The sequence below is a fragment of the Rhodotorula toruloides genome, assembly GCF_000320785.1.
Source record: "Rhodotorula toruloides NP11 unplaced genomic scaffold Scaffold22, whole genome shotgun sequence".
In the NCBI taxonomy this organism is placed as follows: Eukaryota; Fungi; Basidiomycota; class Microbotryomycetes; order Sporidiobolales; family Sporidiobolaceae; genus Rhodotorula; species Rhodotorula toruloides.
In genome coordinates, this window is record NW_015622982.1 from 220056 (window position 1) to 236654 (window position 16599).

At 62.2% G+C, this 16599-nt stretch overlaps 8 protein-coding genes across 8 annotated transcripts; 4 read left to right on the forward strand and 4 right to left on the reverse strand.

The window, feature by feature from the left end:
- Positions 1–18: 18 nt before the first annotated feature.
- Positions 19–762, reverse strand: RHTO_03702 (uncharacterized protein; the record flags this gene model as incomplete). Its single annotated transcript, XM_016417371.1, has 1 exon — positions 19–762. One exon carries the CDS (start codon positions 760–762, stop codon positions 19–21), a length of 744 nt encoding a protein of 247 aa, XP_016271287.1.
- Positions 763–1493: 731 nt separating this feature from the next.
- On the forward strand, positions 1494–2475 carry RHTO_03703 (uncharacterized protein; the record flags this gene model as incomplete). The annotated part of the gene is made up of 3 exons (XM_016417372.1): positions 1494–1749; positions 1807–2240; positions 2305–2475. The coding sequence occupies 3 exons, from the start codon at positions 1494–1496 to the stop codon at positions 2473–2475; spliced, it is 861 nt and encodes a 286-aa protein (XP_016271288.1).
- A 958-nt stretch (positions 2476–3433) lies between these two features.
- On the reverse strand, positions 3434–4706 carry RHTO_03704 (uncharacterized protein; the record flags this gene model as incomplete). Its single annotated transcript, XM_016417373.1, has 3 exons — positions 3434–4119; positions 4177–4455; positions 4517–4706. 3 exons carry the CDS (start codon positions 4704–4706, stop codon positions 3434–3436), a joined length of 1155 nt encoding a protein of 384 aa, XP_016271289.1.
- A 1271-nt stretch (positions 4707–5977) lies between these two features.
- Positions 5978–6944, reverse strand: RHTO_03705 (large subunit ribosomal protein L40e; the record flags this gene model as incomplete). The annotated part of the gene is made up of 6 exons (XM_016417374.1): positions 5978–5982; positions 6046–6080; positions 6178–6309; positions 6541–6719; positions 6821–6837; positions 6926–6944. The coding sequence occupies 6 exons, from the start codon at positions 6942–6944 to the stop codon at positions 5978–5980; spliced, it is 387 nt and encodes a 128-aa protein (XP_016271290.1).
- A 771-nt stretch (positions 6945–7715) lies between these two features.
- Positions 7716–10689, forward strand: RHTO_03706 (uncharacterized protein; the record flags this gene model as incomplete). The annotated part of the gene is made up of 3 exons (XM_016417375.1): positions 7716–8694; positions 8763–9178; positions 9232–10689. The coding sequence occupies 3 exons, from the start codon at positions 7716–7718 to the stop codon at positions 10687–10689; spliced, it is 2853 nt and encodes a 950-aa protein (XP_016271291.1).
- Positions 10690–11145: 456 nt separating this feature from the next.
- On the reverse strand, positions 11146–11424 carry RHTO_03707 (uncharacterized protein; the record flags this gene model as incomplete). The annotated part of the gene is made up of 1 exon (XM_016417376.1): positions 11146–11424. One exon carries the CDS (start codon positions 11422–11424, stop codon positions 11146–11148), a length of 279 nt encoding a protein of 92 aa, XP_016271292.1.
- Positions 11425–11686: 262 nt separating this feature from the next.
- Positions 11687–14622, forward strand: RHTO_03708 (uncharacterized protein; the record flags this gene model as incomplete). The annotated part of the gene is made up of 2 exons (XM_016417377.1): positions 11687–11825; positions 11882–14622. 2 exons carry the CDS (start codon positions 11687–11689, stop codon positions 14620–14622), a joined length of 2880 nt encoding a protein of 959 aa, XP_016271293.1.
- A 397-nt stretch (positions 14623–15019) lies between these two features.
- Positions 15020–16203, forward strand: RHTO_03709 (uncharacterized protein; the record flags this gene model as incomplete). The annotated part of the gene is made up of 4 exons (XM_016417378.1): positions 15020–15203; positions 15259–15537; positions 15595–16143; positions 16166–16203. 4 exons carry the CDS (start codon positions 15020–15022, stop codon positions 16201–16203), a joined length of 1050 nt encoding a protein of 349 aa, XP_016271294.1.
- Positions 16204–16599: the final 396 nt, after the last annotated feature.

A 16599-nucleotide genomic window follows, 5' to 3' on the forward strand; every position in this document is an offset into this window, starting at 1 on the left:
CCGTATAAACGCTCTCTGTCAATCCCTCGCCCTCGTCCTCCTCGCTAGCCTGCCTGGCGCGACGGTCTCTGTCGGTCCTGATCCTGCTGGGCGAACTGACGGCGAAGGTGCTGCCGAGGCGGAGACCTGCACGGTGCGACCTGCGCCCGACGTACTTGGCTCGATAGTCGGACCTGCTGGCGAGGCTGTAGTCGAGCTGCTCGATCCGCCTTTCTTCTTGACACCCAAGCCGACGCCTAGTCCAACTGCAACGCCAACGACAATGACGAGCAAGAGGATCGCGACCAGCGTGATCGGTTTCTGCCACCACTTGAGCTTCTTCCCCTTCCTCCTACTGCGCGAACCACCTCGCTTTGGCGCCGAGCGATGGTGGTCCTTCGACGAGGAGTGATGCCGAACCGTCTTCTTCGTCGTCCCGCCCGTCAATCCTTCCTTGCCCGATCCGAACGACTCGCGAGCCCCGTCTGAACGGTCGAAGGAGGAGTCGCGCTGTCTCGAAGCATAGGGTAGGTCGGCCGCGAGCGCAGAGGAGGAGTTTCGGTCGGCGGGAGGTGCGGCGGCGGTGTTGCGCTCCGGCAAGTTCAGGAGCGAGATGTCGTAACCTTCTTGCTTGTCCTCCTTCGTCAACTCGAGCGAGGCGGGTGCTGGTACGGCGCTCGAACCGCGACCCGTCTTTGGGGAGGTGGCGCCGACTGTCCGCGACTCGTAGGGCGCCTGCGTGGGTGGGTAGCCGGTGGGTTCGCCGGTCGCTGAGGACGTCATGAGCTCGTGCAGGTGCGATGTGTTGGGCGAAGGAGTCTGCGACGGAGGGAGGAGAGGGGAATGCTTCGAGAGGAGGCTCCCTTGGAGCGCCGCGGACAGAGGAGGGGCGAGCGTTCCGAGCGTGGTCCAAAAGCCAGTCGAAAGCGGGTCAGAAGTCGCACAACGAACGCAGATAGCGATAGCAGGTCTAGCGGGGCGTCGAGGGTGGTCAGGATGCGACGAGGAGAGAATGGTCGCCTAGAGACAAGCGGGCAAGCCTCGGGTATCGAGCATGGCCTACGAGCGGCTAGAAGCTCAATCTGAGCCTCTCCACGAAGCTCTAGAGTCGCAGCGAGGCTGACGAGCGGAGTGTCGAGGAGAGAGGAGTGGTCTCCAGGCTTGCCCGCTCGCCATGCGCTCCGCTTCAGTCTGTGGGACGAGGACTGCTTCCAAGCTGCTCACTGCACTGTTCCAGCTCGCTCAGCGTTCCCGCCGCACCTCCCATTGCCGCTCTCGTCGACCTCTCCCTTTTCATCAGCCTAGGGCACAATCTCGGTGGGCACAGCTGCAGGGCCCGAACGAGTGGGATCGGTAGAGCGGCTAAGCTGTGAAACGGCGCTGGATATTGGCGGCGGACCTTGGACAAGCGTGTGCGTCCGGACAAGGGCCTCCTCGCGACGCTCAGCTCTCCAGACAAGAGGCCTGCGCATTCGCTTTGGCGCTTTCCTTGCTTCTCATCACTTGCGCCGACCATGCTCTGGGTCGCGCGCGCTGCTGCGCGCTCACCTCGTCACGTCCCTCGACTCCTCCAGGCTCGCCCTTCGTCTTTCTTCTCGGACAGCCTGCTCCTCCAGCGCATCGCTGCCCGCTTGGAACTTGCGAAAAGGGATGCCGACGAGCTCGCCGAGCGCCTTCGCGCGAATCAGCAACAGCGGTCGATTGAAGTTGCAAGCAGGCGCGCCCTCGAGACGGAGCATGACGACCTTTACGAGCCTCTCAACACCAGCGGTGCGTGCTGACAACTAGACGACGGGGACAGACCCTGACTTCAGGTTTGCATCGCAGGCAAGAGCAGCCAAGAGCTCGTCGAGGACGAGGAGGATGCGCGGGACGAGGCGTCCGAGGAACCCGACAGCGAGGAGGAACCGCTCTTCTACCTCGAAACGCCCTCGTACCGCGAAGCCGACCTGCGCGCCGAGCTCGAAGGGTGGGAGCGTCCCGTCTTGACGAACGAGCAGATCAAGGCGTTGGGCGCAAAATACTTCTGCATGGTGGCCTCACCTGCAGACGCGTACAGCCCTGTCGCGCTTCGCCACTCGCTCGTCGACCTAGACGGCCAGCCGATGAGCGACGAGCGCATCAAAGAGGCGCGCCAGTGCCGTCGACACCTTACGCTGGACATCCTCGACTTCCGTAAGACGTGGAAGAACCAGGACAAGGCACTCGTGGACCTCAGTCTCAGCATCCTCGAGAAGAGGTTCCCCGAGTTTGCGTACTGCGTACGTTTTGAGCTCAACCTTCCTCCGACCGTTTGGCGGGACCTGACAAGTCTCGCATGAGCAGCCGGCCGAGAAGGGTGCCTACCTCGACACCCACGACAAGCCTGCCCGCCACCTGGCGCGCTGGAAAGCGATGCAGTACCTGTTGTGGGATCACAAGAGGTATCGCAGGTATTGGATCAATTCGCGCCTGTCTAGGACGGCTACAACGATCCCGGAGGAGCAAGTCAGGTAGACCTCGGCGTTCTCATTTGTGCAACTCGCGTGCGTTCTCTCGTACAGTTTGGCGTGTGAATTAGCAGGACGTTGAGAGCCACCAGCAACGCCACGATAGCTCGAGGCGAGCGCGGATTGCGAAGCGAAAGAGCGGGAGCAATCGGATCTGCGAAGCACGCTCGAGCGAGTTTCGCCATTATGGGCCATCAAGGTGCATTCGTAGCACTGCTCAGCGGATGAGCGGCAGAAAACGAGCGAGCTTGCGATGACTTGGCTGCAGCGACCTTCCTAGCCAACCTTTTCCGTCAACAAGCGTCGCCAATCTCGCTCGAACGGGTTGCCCGGTTGATACAAACATCTCCTTGCATCGCTGCAAAGCCAGGACAAGAAGTAAGAGGGCGTGCAAAGGCGGGTCGGAAGCGATATTGCGAGAGAGGCGAGACGACAACACGGTAAATCGGCGTGGAAGGCGAATATGGCGTAGAAGACGAATCGGGGATGATCAGATGGACGCGGAGATGTGGAAGGTGGAGAAAGGGCGGAGAACGAGGGACGAGTGTCTGCGATCCCGAAGGAGCGTAGCGAAGGGGATCAGCGAACGAAAGTCGACCACCCGCCGGACGTCCTCCAAGTCGCAGAAGGGCTCGAAAAAACGTACCCGCACGACCTCTTGCGGCAGTTGGTGGCGTGCGGCGGGAGGCGCACGTAGCACTTACGGCAGATCATTTTCTCGCAGTTGAACGACGACGCGAGGATGCGGAGCGACGGCTCGACTTTGGCGATAGGAAGGGAATGGGAATGTGAGAGCGACCAAGAGAGCATAACGAGGTGCAAAAGCTGGTGAAAGAGCTGTGAGGAACAGAGGAACCGTCAGCTTTCCTCCGTCCGGCGCAACAGCGGTTGAAACCGGCGGCATACGCACGCCGAGAAGGTACAAGATGGAAGAGAACGTAGAAGCGAGAGAGATTCGTCGCGCCTCAGAGGCGAGCGGTCCAGTCGTGCGAACCGTCGCCGAAAGCCGCGAGTCCAGCGAGCGTCCAGGCAGCCTGCGACTCGTCCAGCTGGCTTGACCAGTGCGGCGGCGATCGTGTGTAGTAGTGAAGGACGCTCTCGCCGTGTGAGTCGAAGTCGTATAGGTTGTTGTAGCCGACGGAACTGCTGGACGAGGTTGCTGCAGGCTGGATCTCTCGGCCAAAGCAGCGGGAAGGGGCGGTAGAACCGAAAGGCTCGTGAGGCTGCGCTTTGGCTGTGAGGTGGAGAGGCGCGGCAGGGTCGATGAACGAAGGCGAGGCGGCGGAAGAATGGAGGAGGGAAGACGGGTGCGTCTGCTGCGGAGCGTTGTTCCCGATGCCGGCGGATGCGGATATCCTTGGGTAGACGGGAGAGCACGAGAGCGACTGCTCCGATGCGGGCTGAGGGAGAGAGGAAGGAAAAGTCGGAAAGGCGAGGACGGTCTCCAAGAACGAGGGGACGGGCTGGGCGCGGTGGACAGAGGCGAAAGGAGGGACTGGGAAGAAGCGCGGGCGATAGGGCTCATCCGAAGTCGAGGTTGAGGCTGGAGGCGGAGACTGAGGCACTTCGACCGGCGGAACGGGAAGTCGAGGAAGCTTCGGACCCTCAGACGCGCAAGTCGGGCAAAGCCTGACGAAGCGAGTCGCCATTTCTGCAAAACCTCGAGCAGTCAGACGAGATCGCCGGAGAGCGTGCATCGTAAGCTCACCCTTCGGGATATACGACCAAGTCTCCTTGACCCTCCTGAACGTCTTGTCCCTCCCTCCATGCCCCGTCTCGATGTGCGCGAGCGTCAACGCATCGTAGATCTCCTCCCTCGACGCACAAGGCGTGCTGCCACGCGACTTGCGAAGCGGGACAGGAACGCCGTCTTTCTCGCCAAGCTCAAAGGCCGTGCGGATCCAGTGTCGATCCCAGTCTGAGCCGTGAGAGGTGTCGAAGGGGTTTTGGAGAACGTGGAGTGTCAGGTCGTAGAGCTCGCGGTCGACTGCGGGACGTTCGACGTTGCGTCAGCGAGCGGTGGTGAGAAGGTGAGAAGGCGAACGCACGCAAAGCTTTCCTCTGTTTCGTCCAGTGCAGGCTCGCGAGGTACTCGTCGACACTCGCTTCGAAAGCGTCGCGGTCGGGCAAGCCGTCGTCGGTTGGCGGTGGACTTGCGGGCGAAGGAGCGGGAGTGTCAGACCTCGCTCGGGTCGGTTGTTGGCGACGACTGGCTGGCTTGCGCCTCGTCGCTGGCATGGCGTGCGAGTCGACGACGCTGCTCAAAGAGCGGAAGAGGCGCGGCACTGCATAACGAAAGCAAGGTCAGTTGTTCAAGTCCTCGAAATCGACTCCGGGAGGTCTTGACAAACCCCACGCACCCTATTGCTCCGTGACAGCCTCCGCAAGCCTTCTGAGCGCCCGTGGACGCGGTCGAGCTGTCCTACACCCATCCTGAGCGTCAGCACAACACCCTCGCCTCGAGTGCGCAGCTGAACCGAATTCGCCTTCCAAGCGCGCTGGACGCACCTGCGCTCACCGGTTGGGGCGCCCTGTCGGTCAATTAAGCTTGGAGAAGACGTGCGTGCGAGTCCGGCGACGGTGCAGGGCGAGAGAAAGGCGAGAGTGACCGGCGGAGGGAGAGGGGAGATGAGCGAGTGCGAAGGCTAGACGAGGGGAAGCCAGGCGGTGGGAAAGCGCAGGCCGAAAAGAGCGTGCAGAGACGTAGCGTACGAGCCGAACGAGCGATGGGAACAAGCGAGTTGGGGAAAAGTGATGGAGGAGAAGGAGCGAGGGAGGTGGAGTTGGCGAAGTCGTCAGGAGGAGCGGTCAAGAGCGGCGACTGATGCGAGTGCAGTAGCCTCTATCAGCGCGTGTACGATCAAGGAAAGCGAAGCGGGACGAGCGGCAGCCGCTCTCGAGCGTTGTTGACCAAGTCCTCCGCCTCTACCGTCGCAAGTCGCAAGTCGTCCGAAACCACACAGCGTTTCGCCGGGTGTCCTACCTCCACATAACAAGCCACCCAATCCTGCCGTTTGCCGCGAGGCCCGCTACGCCCACTCTCGGAGCACCCGAAGTACCGTCCTTGCACACTTCGACCGCGCCGATTCCTCCGACATCGCCCGCCTGGCTGGCGAAAAAGGGTTGGTAGGCGTTTGTCGAGGGGGGTTAAGGCGAGCAGAGGCGAGGAGAAGGTCGCAGAGTGCGGAGGTGGAGAAGGGGGGAGGATAAGGGGCGGGAGAGGGGGTGGCGGGCGCGACGACGAAGCGATGGTTCCGGGTCGCGTTGGCGCGTTGCACAAACCTGTAAGGTGTCAGTAATACCGTCTGCGTCGCCGAAAGCCGCGCGAATTCGCCAAGACTCGTCAAGTCCGAGGGTGCCATCCGAGTCCCGGCAGCGTTAGCGACTCCCTCCCTCGCCCAAGCGCGCACGCCGGTCCCCACAGTCGACACAGCCCCTCTCGTAGACGTGTAGCGCGGGGCAGAAGAACCGAAGTTGCACAAGCGGGCGATTCGCCGGGAGCGAGTCGTTTACTCTGTCGACGACGAGCAAGGTCAGTCTCCGTCCGGCTTCGGCTAGGATCTTCGTTTCTCCTCACTGAGCTTCTTCTTAGGACGGAGCTGGGACGAGTGTCTGCGATCCCGGAGGAGTATAGCGAAGGGAGTCAGCGAAAGAAAGTTGACGACCTGCCGGACGCCCTCCAAGTCGCAGAAAGGCTCAAAAAACGTACCCGCACGACCTCTTGCGGCAGTTAGTGGCACGCGGCGGGAGGCGCGCGTAGCACTTACGGCAGATCATTTTGTCGCAGTTGAACGACGACGCGAGGATGCGGAGCGACGGCTCGATGATTCCACCGCGGAGACTGTTTCCCGGGCCTGATGGTCAGCTCACTGACCTCATGCCTGTCCCAGAACTGCTCCGAATCGACCGCGACCGCCGCCCGACCGTGCGACACCGCCAACCCTTGCACCGACTCCCGACCCACGTCCCCCTCGCGAATCCCGACGCCGCCACTTCCGCCCTCGCGCTCGCTGCCAGTGCATCCACCATCCCACTCTCTACGACTCTAGACCGCCGGCGAAGCTCGACTGACCGGAGGACGAGGTGAAGGGTCGACTCCTTCTGAATGTTGTAGTCAGAAAGAGTGCGGCCGTCCTCGAGCTGCTTGCCGGCAAAGATGAGGCGCTGCTGGTCAGGGGGGATGCCCTCCTTGTCCTGGATCTTGGCCTTGACGTTGTCGATCGTGTCCGACGACTCGACCTCGAGGGTGATCTGTCGACGACATGCGAACGAGGTTAGCCCTCCCTCTCCCTGCGTGCGCCCAATTCCACCCAGCGATTCCACCATTCCTGCCGCGTAGAAAGCGAGCGTACGGTCTTGCCCGTGAGGGCTGCGAGCGGGAGAAACGGGGAGGAGCACGGGTCAGCTCAACGGGACGACGGCCCGCCACCACCAAGCCTCGGGAAGGGCGGACGCACTCTTGACGAAGATCTGCATCGTGTCCTGTTTATTCCACCGCAGTCAACCGTAGCAGAACCGCGCGCGTTGGCGAGAGCGAGCGAGGGTGCGAGGGTGCGAGGTTTTCGAGGCCGTGGTGGGCGACGCGGGCGAGGGCGGGGTCGGTGGATGGGTTTGCGGGCACGAGCGAGTCAGCTGGAGCAGTCTCGAGATGGCCAGAGCGCGCGCTTGCCTCTGTTTGTATGGCACAGACGAAAGGCGAGGAGCGAGCCAGGCGAGGGCGAGCGAGCGAGGGACAAGTCAGCCACGCTCGCACTTGAACCGCTCATTCCTCGCGACACACCCGACTGGTGGACTCGCTGACAAGTTCACCGTTCTCAGCACACCCGCAGCTTTCCAACGGTACCGCACTCGCCCGTCCCTGCGACCTGTAGCTCGCGCTGCCCTCCCTCACCTCCGCGACCTCGACGCCGCCTTTACGCCGCAAGGGCTGCACTGGCGGGTACAGCGACTGGCTGAAGCGCAGGAGACGATGTGACTGGCTGCCAGGCGCGGCGACAACCGCCTCAAGTGAGTGTGCGGGCCAGGAGACGGCCGCAATCGTTTCACGCCTCCAGTCGTCCAGCACGCCCCGGGGGACCGGACAAACCGCGCGACGGTCACTGCAGTAGATTAAGTAGGTCCCACACTCGCTGCAACGCTGCGCAAGTACGCCCCTGGTGTCGCTTGGTCCCGTCCCGGTCTCTCTTTCACGCTCCCTCGTCACTCGCTCCCTGCTCACTCCGCTCAGACGGGCTCGGACTGCCTCGCATGGCACGCTCTGTGCCGCGCACACTGACTACAGCCTCACACGCGCACCCCGAGCCTTTCTCCGCCGAGGACCAGCTCACATCTCCCTCACCCAACTCATCTCCCGACTCGCGTCCCTCAATCCGCCTCATCACGACCTCTTCTAGCCCTCCCGCCTCCCCAAGCCCTTCCACGCACCTGGCCTCCCGCCCCGCGCTGCCCAACCGCCGCCGCTCGACGACCCTCTCCGCTCCCGACGCCCTCGCTCGGACCTCGTCGTCGAGCGGGAGTGGATCGACTCTGCGTCCTGTCCCGCGTGGTGTGGGAGGGCCCCTCGCGCATAGGAGGAGTTTCTCCGAGGCGCTTTCGGCTGCGTTCGTCTGGACTCGAGCGGGAGACTTGACGGACGAACTTGTGGATTCAACTGGTCTTTCCTCCCTCCCTACCTCGTCCGTTCCTCCCATCGAAGCGCCCATCCCCGCTTCAACCGCTCCTCAGCCGCGCAAGGTTAAAAACACGCACTCAATCGACCTCCTCCGCCGCGCTTCGACACTCTTCCATCCCTTGTCGTCCTCCTCGCTTCGCAAGCCCCTTCCTACGACGGTTGGTACGCCCCACAAGATTCGTAGCACGCCTCATAAGCGCGCTACGGGCAAGGAGAAGGAGAAGGCGAAGGGGAAGGGGATGGTGAGGAGGTGGGTTAAGGAGAAGGTCGTCAAGGCGAAGAAAGGGTTTGGCAGGATCAGGCGCGCTGGAGGGGAGGAGCTGACGTCCGGCGAACCTGTGAGCGCGACTAAGGGAGGAGCAGGCCAGTCCGAGGAGGGATGGGAGAACGAGGACGAGACAGACATCGAGGGCGAGTGCGCGACCGTCACGGCCAAATCGAAGAAGCGTCCGAGGGTGAGCGGGGCGTCGACCATCAGGCAGAGCGAAGTGTTCGCAGGTGGGAACGTCTCTTCGCCTTTCTCGCCGTCAATGAGGAATCGCAAAGGCTATCCCGGTGCGTTCTCCGCTCCCGCGCGCCTCTCGCTCGTCGCAACGGCTGACACGTCGACTTTTCCTTGACAGCCAACCTCTCGGCCTCCCTCTCCCGCCGCTCGACGATCCGCCGCGACCCCCTCCCCTCCTCAAGTCCCTCAACCCACTCCTTCCGCTTCATCGCCACCTCCGCCCGCAAACGCCAACGCCTCAAGCGTCCCTCGCTCTCTACCTCGACGACCTCCTATTCGCGCTTCGTCGAGATCCCGAAGAGGGAAGGGAGTGTCTTGGATCGCCCGAGGCCGGTCGAGAGGAGCGAGGCGTTGAGGATGAGGATGAGTCTGAACAGTTTGAGGTCCTCGGTTGGAGTGGCAGGAGAGGGGGCAAGGAGGTCGAGGATTGTCAGTACCGTCTATGAGAGCGCGAGCGCGAGGATTGAGGAGCCGACGAGGGAGGTGGACGAGGAGGATCCGCTCAAGGATCTTTTCGGCAGCAGCGACGACGAGGTGCGCGCACTCCCTCTTTCGTTCCTGTGGAGAACGGAACTACTGACTGTTAGGTCGGAGGGAATGCGCAGATCTTCCCCGTCCCTTCAGCTGACGAGCACGTCTCCCTCGCTCCGCATCTCGAGCCTTCTCGCTTCGTCCGCTCCGCCGCTCCTTCCCCCGCTTCCATTCGCACTGCTCGTCGCTTTGCCTCTATGCCGGCTGGGGTCGTCATCGACGAGCCTAACGGGACCGCCTCGGAACTGTGGCAGACCAGGCTCGAGCGTACGAAGGCGACGAGGAGGTCGAGGAGGAACGACGCCTTGACGCCCTTCTCGCCCATCGACGCTTCGGAGCTCTCAAAGTCCTCCTCAATGGAGCGCAAGCACCGTCGGTCGCGTTCCGCCGGCATCCTCGACGTTCCGTCCGTCGACTTGGGTTCGAGCACGAATACGATCCAGGAGCTCACGCAGGTGGTCGACGGCGAGATCGAACGCGCGAGCTGGCGCGACGGATCCGAGCAGGAGGAGGAAGACTGGACGAGCGCGGACGAGGCTGACGAGTTTGGTCGAGGCGAGAGGTCAACGTTCGTCAAGTACCGCGACTTCGCCACGCCGATCGTCTCACACCATGGCGACGCGTACTCGACTACCGAGTCCGAGGTTGGATCGCCTTACAAGGACGCACCGGAGGACGACTCGATCCTCTTCACCTCGCCTACCGCGCTCGACTTTCCCGACCCCGACAGTGAAAGCGAGTCGGATGTCGCTTCCGCGCTTGTCGTCCCTGCACGGCGCTCGTCGAAGGAAGTCGTTCGCAAGGGTTCGCTGGCGGATCTCACCAATACGCGACTGTCGCCCTCGCCCACGAGCGACGTCGTCTTCCCGCGCAACTCGCTTTCGTCGCCAACCGAGTCGAAGTTTCAGATCTCGCCGATTCAGCCCATCTCGCCGTTCAAGTTTGGCTCGCCGTTCAAGAAGGTTGGCGAGTTGATCAGCGTCCATGAGGAGAAGGTCCGCCTTAGCAACGTTCCAGGAGGGTGGTCTCCTCGCTCTCCTCCCGTCCATGCCTCTTTCACGTCGTCCTCGTCGAGCGCCTCCGTCGACCAGTCCTTCGACCAGCCTTCTTCCTCCCCTACCATCCGCACCTACTCCTCGCCCACCCCAGCTCCCCCGAACAGTCCCACCGCTCTCACCCTCTCACCTTCCTCGACGCTCAGCGCCGCACTGCTCAAGAAGACCGCCGCAATGGTATTCGCTACGCCGCCTGCTGCGAGGGACGGCGAAGGGCTGAAGAGGACGGTTAGGCCCGGGTCGCCGGCTTCGAAGGCGAAGGCTAGGGTCGCGGTAGGGGCAGAGGGGACGTGGGAGATCTACGAAGACGAGAAGCTCGCGGATGAGGAAGAGCAGCTTAAGGAAAGGGAAGTCGTGCGCGGACTGAGGCGCTCCGACAGAGACGCGAAGTCGGCAGCGGACGCTTCTCGTGTGCCGCTCACGGACAAGGAGAACCTCGTCGGCGTGACGAGGTCGTAAGGGCGGAGACGCGCTCGAGATAGAGAAAGAGGAGGATCGCTTGGTTCCGCTTTTATCGCTTGAGACTCTCGCTGTGTGTCGTATCATGTTATTGTCCTCCGTTTGCATGATTTGCTAGCACCATTCTGCGCTCTGTCCTGTCGCATCTACAGCCGTTTTGCAAAACGCAGCATTGCCGTTCAGAATCGTCGCGAGTGCAAGGACGCCGTGATCTGGCGAGAGCCGCTGCAACGACGAACGTCCTAACCATCCCTCGTGCGATTGCAAGAGGGTACTGAATCCTCGCTCATCGCGAAGCTAGCCTTGCCGTTCGACGCGGTTGAGCTTGAGGGGGCCTTGTCCACTGGATCAGAAGGGACGTAAGTCGGCACTTCAGGCTGCATCAAGCCTGGAAACGCACGTTCTCGCCATTCGCGTCGTCATCCCTCGCATCTAGCACAACCGCCAGCCTCACCTTCATGCCTCGTCCTCCTCCTCCTGCTCGTCCTCGTCCTCCTCGGCGTCCTTCTTCTTCCCCTTCTTCGCAGGCTTTTCCACATCCTTCAACTGCTCCTTCCACTCTGTCAACCGCTCGTTCATCTGTTTGCGCGCCTCCCCGAGCGCATTCTCGAGAGACTGGAGGTGCGAGAGAGGAGTAGACGAGTCGACCGGGTGTTCGAACGTTGCGGTCGCTGGAGGAGCGTTCGGGGACGAGGCAGGCTTGGCGATGGTGTACGAGACTTGCAGGGCGGGCATGGTCTCGTGTGAGCGGTGTGAGCAGGTCAAGCTGATGAGGATTCGAGGAGGGCAAAGCTGCGGAACAACGGTCAGGCGCTCGCTATAGCGCTTACGCTAGGATGTAACGTACCTTTGGGGCACCGCTCGGGTCTTCCTGCAACCTTCTGAGCGAGTCGAGGTGAGCGAGGAGGCCAACCTTTGCGAGCGGATCCTCTCTCGCTCGACCTCACCGCTTCATGGCTTGCTAGACGCTTTTCAGAAGCTGAATGATGCTTGATCGATGCTGTCAACCTTTTCGACCATCGCCCGAATCGCCCAACCGCTCGCACGATGTGCTCCACCCGTCTCTCTCTTCTCGACTTCGACGACGGCGGGCAAGGCGGGCAGCGGTGTGCAGGGAGCTGGAAAGAGCGATAGAGGTGCGTCATTACTCACGAGCTGATATCGGATCCTGTCTGACCCTCCGCCTCCGCAGGTGTTCCGCGTCGTCCTCCTCATCCTCACAAGCGACGAGGGGCCCTCGTCAAGTTCGGTCACGCCGGCGACGTCCAGGGCCAGAAGACGCTGTACCGGACGCGGACACGATGGCTCGTCAACGCCATCGTCAACGGCTTGGAAGTTGAGCGAGATCGCCTGCTCGTCATCCTCCGCAAACGCAAGATTCCCTCGTCGACCTTTGCCGCCTGGCTTGAAATCGTCAGCCGATGCGACCCCGTCTTCGCCCTTACGAAACTTGATCTCTTGCCGAGTGCGAAGCCGGACACGCTTATCGGCTCGGACACGACGGAAGGACCCATCGAATGCCCCAACTGGCTCTACCTTACCATCCCCAGCTTCGTCACCGACCTCTCGCACGTACCCTACCTCGTCGCACAGATCGGCTCGCGTCGCTTCAACGCCATGGACGAGCAGAATCGGAGCCTTTTCCTCTCTCGCTGCATCCAGGTGTGCCTCGAACTCAAGCATTTCGTTGCGCTTCGCGAGACCGTCGAGTGGATCGCCTATACGCCTGCGGACAGTCCGTCGACGATTCGTCATACCGACTCCTTCGAGCAGATCTTCGACGCCCTCGCGACAGGTCACGGGCCCTACCACGTCGCGGAGGGAGACCTCTCCCTCGTCCTCCGGCCGCTCGTCGCCCTCCTTCGTTCGACCATGCTCGCACGCGGCATTCAGTCGACTCGCCAGATCTACAACAGTCTCTGGAGCGCCCGTCTCGCCCCGTCGAACCCGGACGACATCATCGGCCTGCTGAGCGAGATGACCGACGCCGGTATCGCTCCCTCACAAGCCATCCTGCACCGCGTCATGCAGACGTGCATCCAAGTCGGCGAGGGCGAGATGGCAGAGACGGTTATGCTCGAGCTGGTGAGCCAGAAGAAGCTCTCGGGGAAGAAGCTGAGGCAACTCCTCGGCCGCCCGTCTTTCAAGCGTACTCTGCTCGACGACGACGCGTCGCTGAAGTCGGCCGCGGCGAGCGAACATGTCAAGGACTTCGCCGAGATCAAGGGCGCGCTCGAGGTGTTGCTGCGCGAGGAGGGCGAAGCCGCAGAAGACGACAAGGCAGACGAAGGGGGTCAGAAGGCGAGTGATCGGAGGGATGGAGTCGCCAGTCGGGCGAGCGCAGTACGTGGCGAGGATGGCGAAGACTTGCCGGCTGCCCCTAGTCCGGCGGAGGACGTTCGACAATCGAAAGACCGACCTTTCGACGCCTCGAACCCAGCCGACTCCCCTTCTCCGTCCCCGCCTCGTGTCGCTGAGCCAGCGGCCTCGACATCGGCGCCTTCTCAGCCAAGGTCAGGCGTGGCGATCCCTCGCGACGAGCGAGACGAGGCAGCGACAAGCTTCTTGCGACAATCCCCTCTCACCTTCCAGTATCTGCGCGTTCTGCGCGACTATATCGCCAACGGCGACGGCACCTTCCCGCGCCCGCCTCTTCCCTTCTTCGACCGCGTGTCGTGGCTCGTGTTCTTCTCGACCGTCGCGGAACGACCCGACGTCAACCCGGATCTACTCGTCGCCATCCTTGAGCGCATGCACCTCGACTCGGCTGGTCCGTCCCGGAAGGGCGTCTACAAACCGCCTCGACCGACGCCCGGCATGTACGCGATCATCTTGCAGGCGTACAGACGTCACGGTCGGCCGCAGGACGCTGTGCAGGTCTTTGCGTTGCTGGAGAAAGGCGTCTTGAAGGACAGTAATTGGCGCAGCAATCCGGCTCTTCTCGATGCACTCGTCCGAGCCTACTGCGCCTTTCGACGGGACGATCTCGCGCTGCGACTGCTCGACCGGTACACCCTCGAGAATGAGCCACAGCCTCGTCGACGCGCCCCGCGCAAAGACGAAGTCCTGAAGGCCAAGAGCGACGATGGCAGATTGCGGACTGCCACGCTCAACGCCGTTCTCTACTCCCTCAGCCGTCAAGGTCGCTTCGCCAGAGCCTACGCCTTCTACACCCAGTACGACTCGAAGTACGGCGTGAGGCGCGACGTGGCAACCCTCAGCATCATGCTCGACGCCGCCCGTTTGGCCAGTGCGCACGCCGGCGGGGGCTGGCGTTCGCCCTTGGACGCTGTCTACGGCGCCGACGTAGGGCAGAGCCCTCTACACGGCGGTCCAGGGGGTTGGCAGCGTGGCAGCAAGACGGGGGACATCGACGACAAGTGGGGCGGTGTCGTTGCCTGGCGACGCTTCGAGAAGCTGGTCTTCGAGGACGTCATCGAGGCCAACTGGCAGGATGCAAAGATTCGCTCGCCCCTCGAGAAGGAGCGCGGCGTCCTACAGTGGCTCGAGAAGACGCTGCGTCCGTCGCAGGATGAAGGAGCTGTCCCGTCCGACAAGCCCAATGCTCCGCCTCGGGATTGGCGTCCTTTCGCCGTCACGCTCTCGCCGACACCACCGCAGTACCCGTACCTCTACCCGAACGACATCGTCTTCCGCGCCCTCATCCAGCTCGTCGGCGCGCACGCTCACATCTCGGACATCCCGACTATTGTCGCCTGGATGCGACACCTCGGCGTCGTACCGTCTCGCCTCACGCTCGGCCTCGCCATGGCTCACGTTGATGGGGACGCGTCGATTGCGCCCAGCAAGGTGGCAGATTGGAGAAGGTGGCTCGTCGACTGGCTCGGCGAGGAACAGGTGCCGTCAGACCGCGAGATCGCCTGGCTGAGGCGAGGCGGAGGACGTGCGGGACATCCGACGGTTGTGGGTTGAAGGTATCGCCGAGCAAGGTATGTCCCGCTTCCTCTCTTCTTGCGCGCCAGCTGCTGCTTGCCTCCTTCCTCGACGCTCGCTGATCGTCTCTTCGCTCGCAGCGGTGCGCTACGCTTTGTATCACATTGCAAGAAAGCCTCGCACCGTTTAATCGCGACTTTCATCTCTCGGCTCCGGCTCCACCACCTCTTCATCTCCCTTTCGCTTCACCGTTTCACCTCTCGCCTGCTAGGTCCTCTTAGACCCCGTTCGTTTCTACTGCGCCTTCGCGACTCTCGCCGAATTCCAACTCTCCCTCTCCCGAGATCTGCGTGCAAGTTTGCGTCGCAGTCTTGCCCGCCTTCGCCCTCAGTCTCCACCTTCGTTCGCCTTCATCCACTAAGCTACACACCGCGTGATGGCTGACACACTCGCGACGGGCTCATCAGCTGACCTGGACGGCAATCTCGATCCTTCGCTTGCTTCGTACACTCCCTCGCTCCGCCTGCCTGACTTAGGCGTACCGACGCGAGCAGCGTTCGAAGCCGCGACTGACAACTATATCGCTGGCTTGCACGCTACGAAGCAGACCAAGACAGTTCGTGAGTCGCCCCGGTCCAGCACCGCCGCTCCCGCTGACCTTCCACTCGCCAAAAGTCCAGCAAGACATGTACGACTTCATTCTGCGAGCGCTCAGCAATCCTTCCGACACCTCGAACGGGACAGCCATCGAACGACACTGGGTTCGGGAGAATTTCAAGCTCGGCAGCCTCAACGGCGAACCCGTACCGCTGCGCAAGTCGCGGAACAACACACCTTGCGCGTCTCGCGGCATGATCTATGATATTATAGTCGACTCGCACGTCGTGACAAGTCACGGAGGACGCGACAAGACGTTCAACCACGTCAAGGATCGCTGGTCATGGATCCCCAAAGGTGCGCTGAACCTCGCTCCCGCAGTAACTCGTCCTCAGCCTGACCCACTCTATGCAGAACTTGTGGCCATCTTCGTCCGACTATGTCCAACTTGCGCGCAGAAAGTACCAACGCCCGTCATGCGAGCTCCCGCCGCTCGGCTGCCGCCGATCCGTTCGTTCGAGTCCGCTTCTGCAGTCTTCTCCTGCGACGCCCGAGACGTATCAATGCTTCCGCAGAGTGATGCTCAGTGGGCGGACGACCCGCGTAGCCCGTCAACGGCGGATCTGGCGGCCCTCCTCGATTTTTCGCAGCGTCCTGCCCCGGGTCATCCTCCTCTGCCTAGCAATTCCCTGTCCGGCACCATCTCCCAGACCGGCTCAGTCCCCGTCATCCCCGACATTGTCGTCGATTCACGCGCTCCTTTCCCGCCGAATCCACCTGTCTTCCCGAACTTCGGCAGGGATCTCCTTCTTGATTCGCACTCGACTTATCCTGCCTTCTCCGGCGCCTCTCCTTGTCTGATCGGTATTGCAGTGCCAGACGGTGCAGCGGCCACGGAAGCTAGGGGCGACTTGAACCTCCTCGACCGGGTCAAGCGCCTCCCTTGTCATACGGATGTGTCCGGTACTGACGCTGCTTCCTACAGACTTGAACTTTGAGGCAATGAACGCCACGCCTCACTAGACTGTCAGTCTTCGCCGTATTCAACTCCCACCCCGCTTCAACGGCCTTCCAACACTTCTATGAGCCTTGCAATCCATCTTCCTCGTCCCAGTTGTTCGTTCAGACTGGAGAGAACACAATGCCGTGCTGCAAGGGCTTTGTATGGCGGAGGGGAAGCGTGCGACGATTCCTCAGGACTTCTCGAGCGTTGACGGCGTACACAACGTCGCTGGGCAAGCGCTTGACGGTACCTACATGCAGCTGAGCCTCGTGTAGGCGAGCGGAAGCAAGCGAGACGCCGCCCCTCGACGTCGGCAGCATAAAGAGAGCCCCGTCTGGTAAGACCAGGAGGTGTTGGCGGTAAAAGATATTGACGTCTGTGAGATTCGAACTCACGCCCGTGAGGACTAGCGGGTT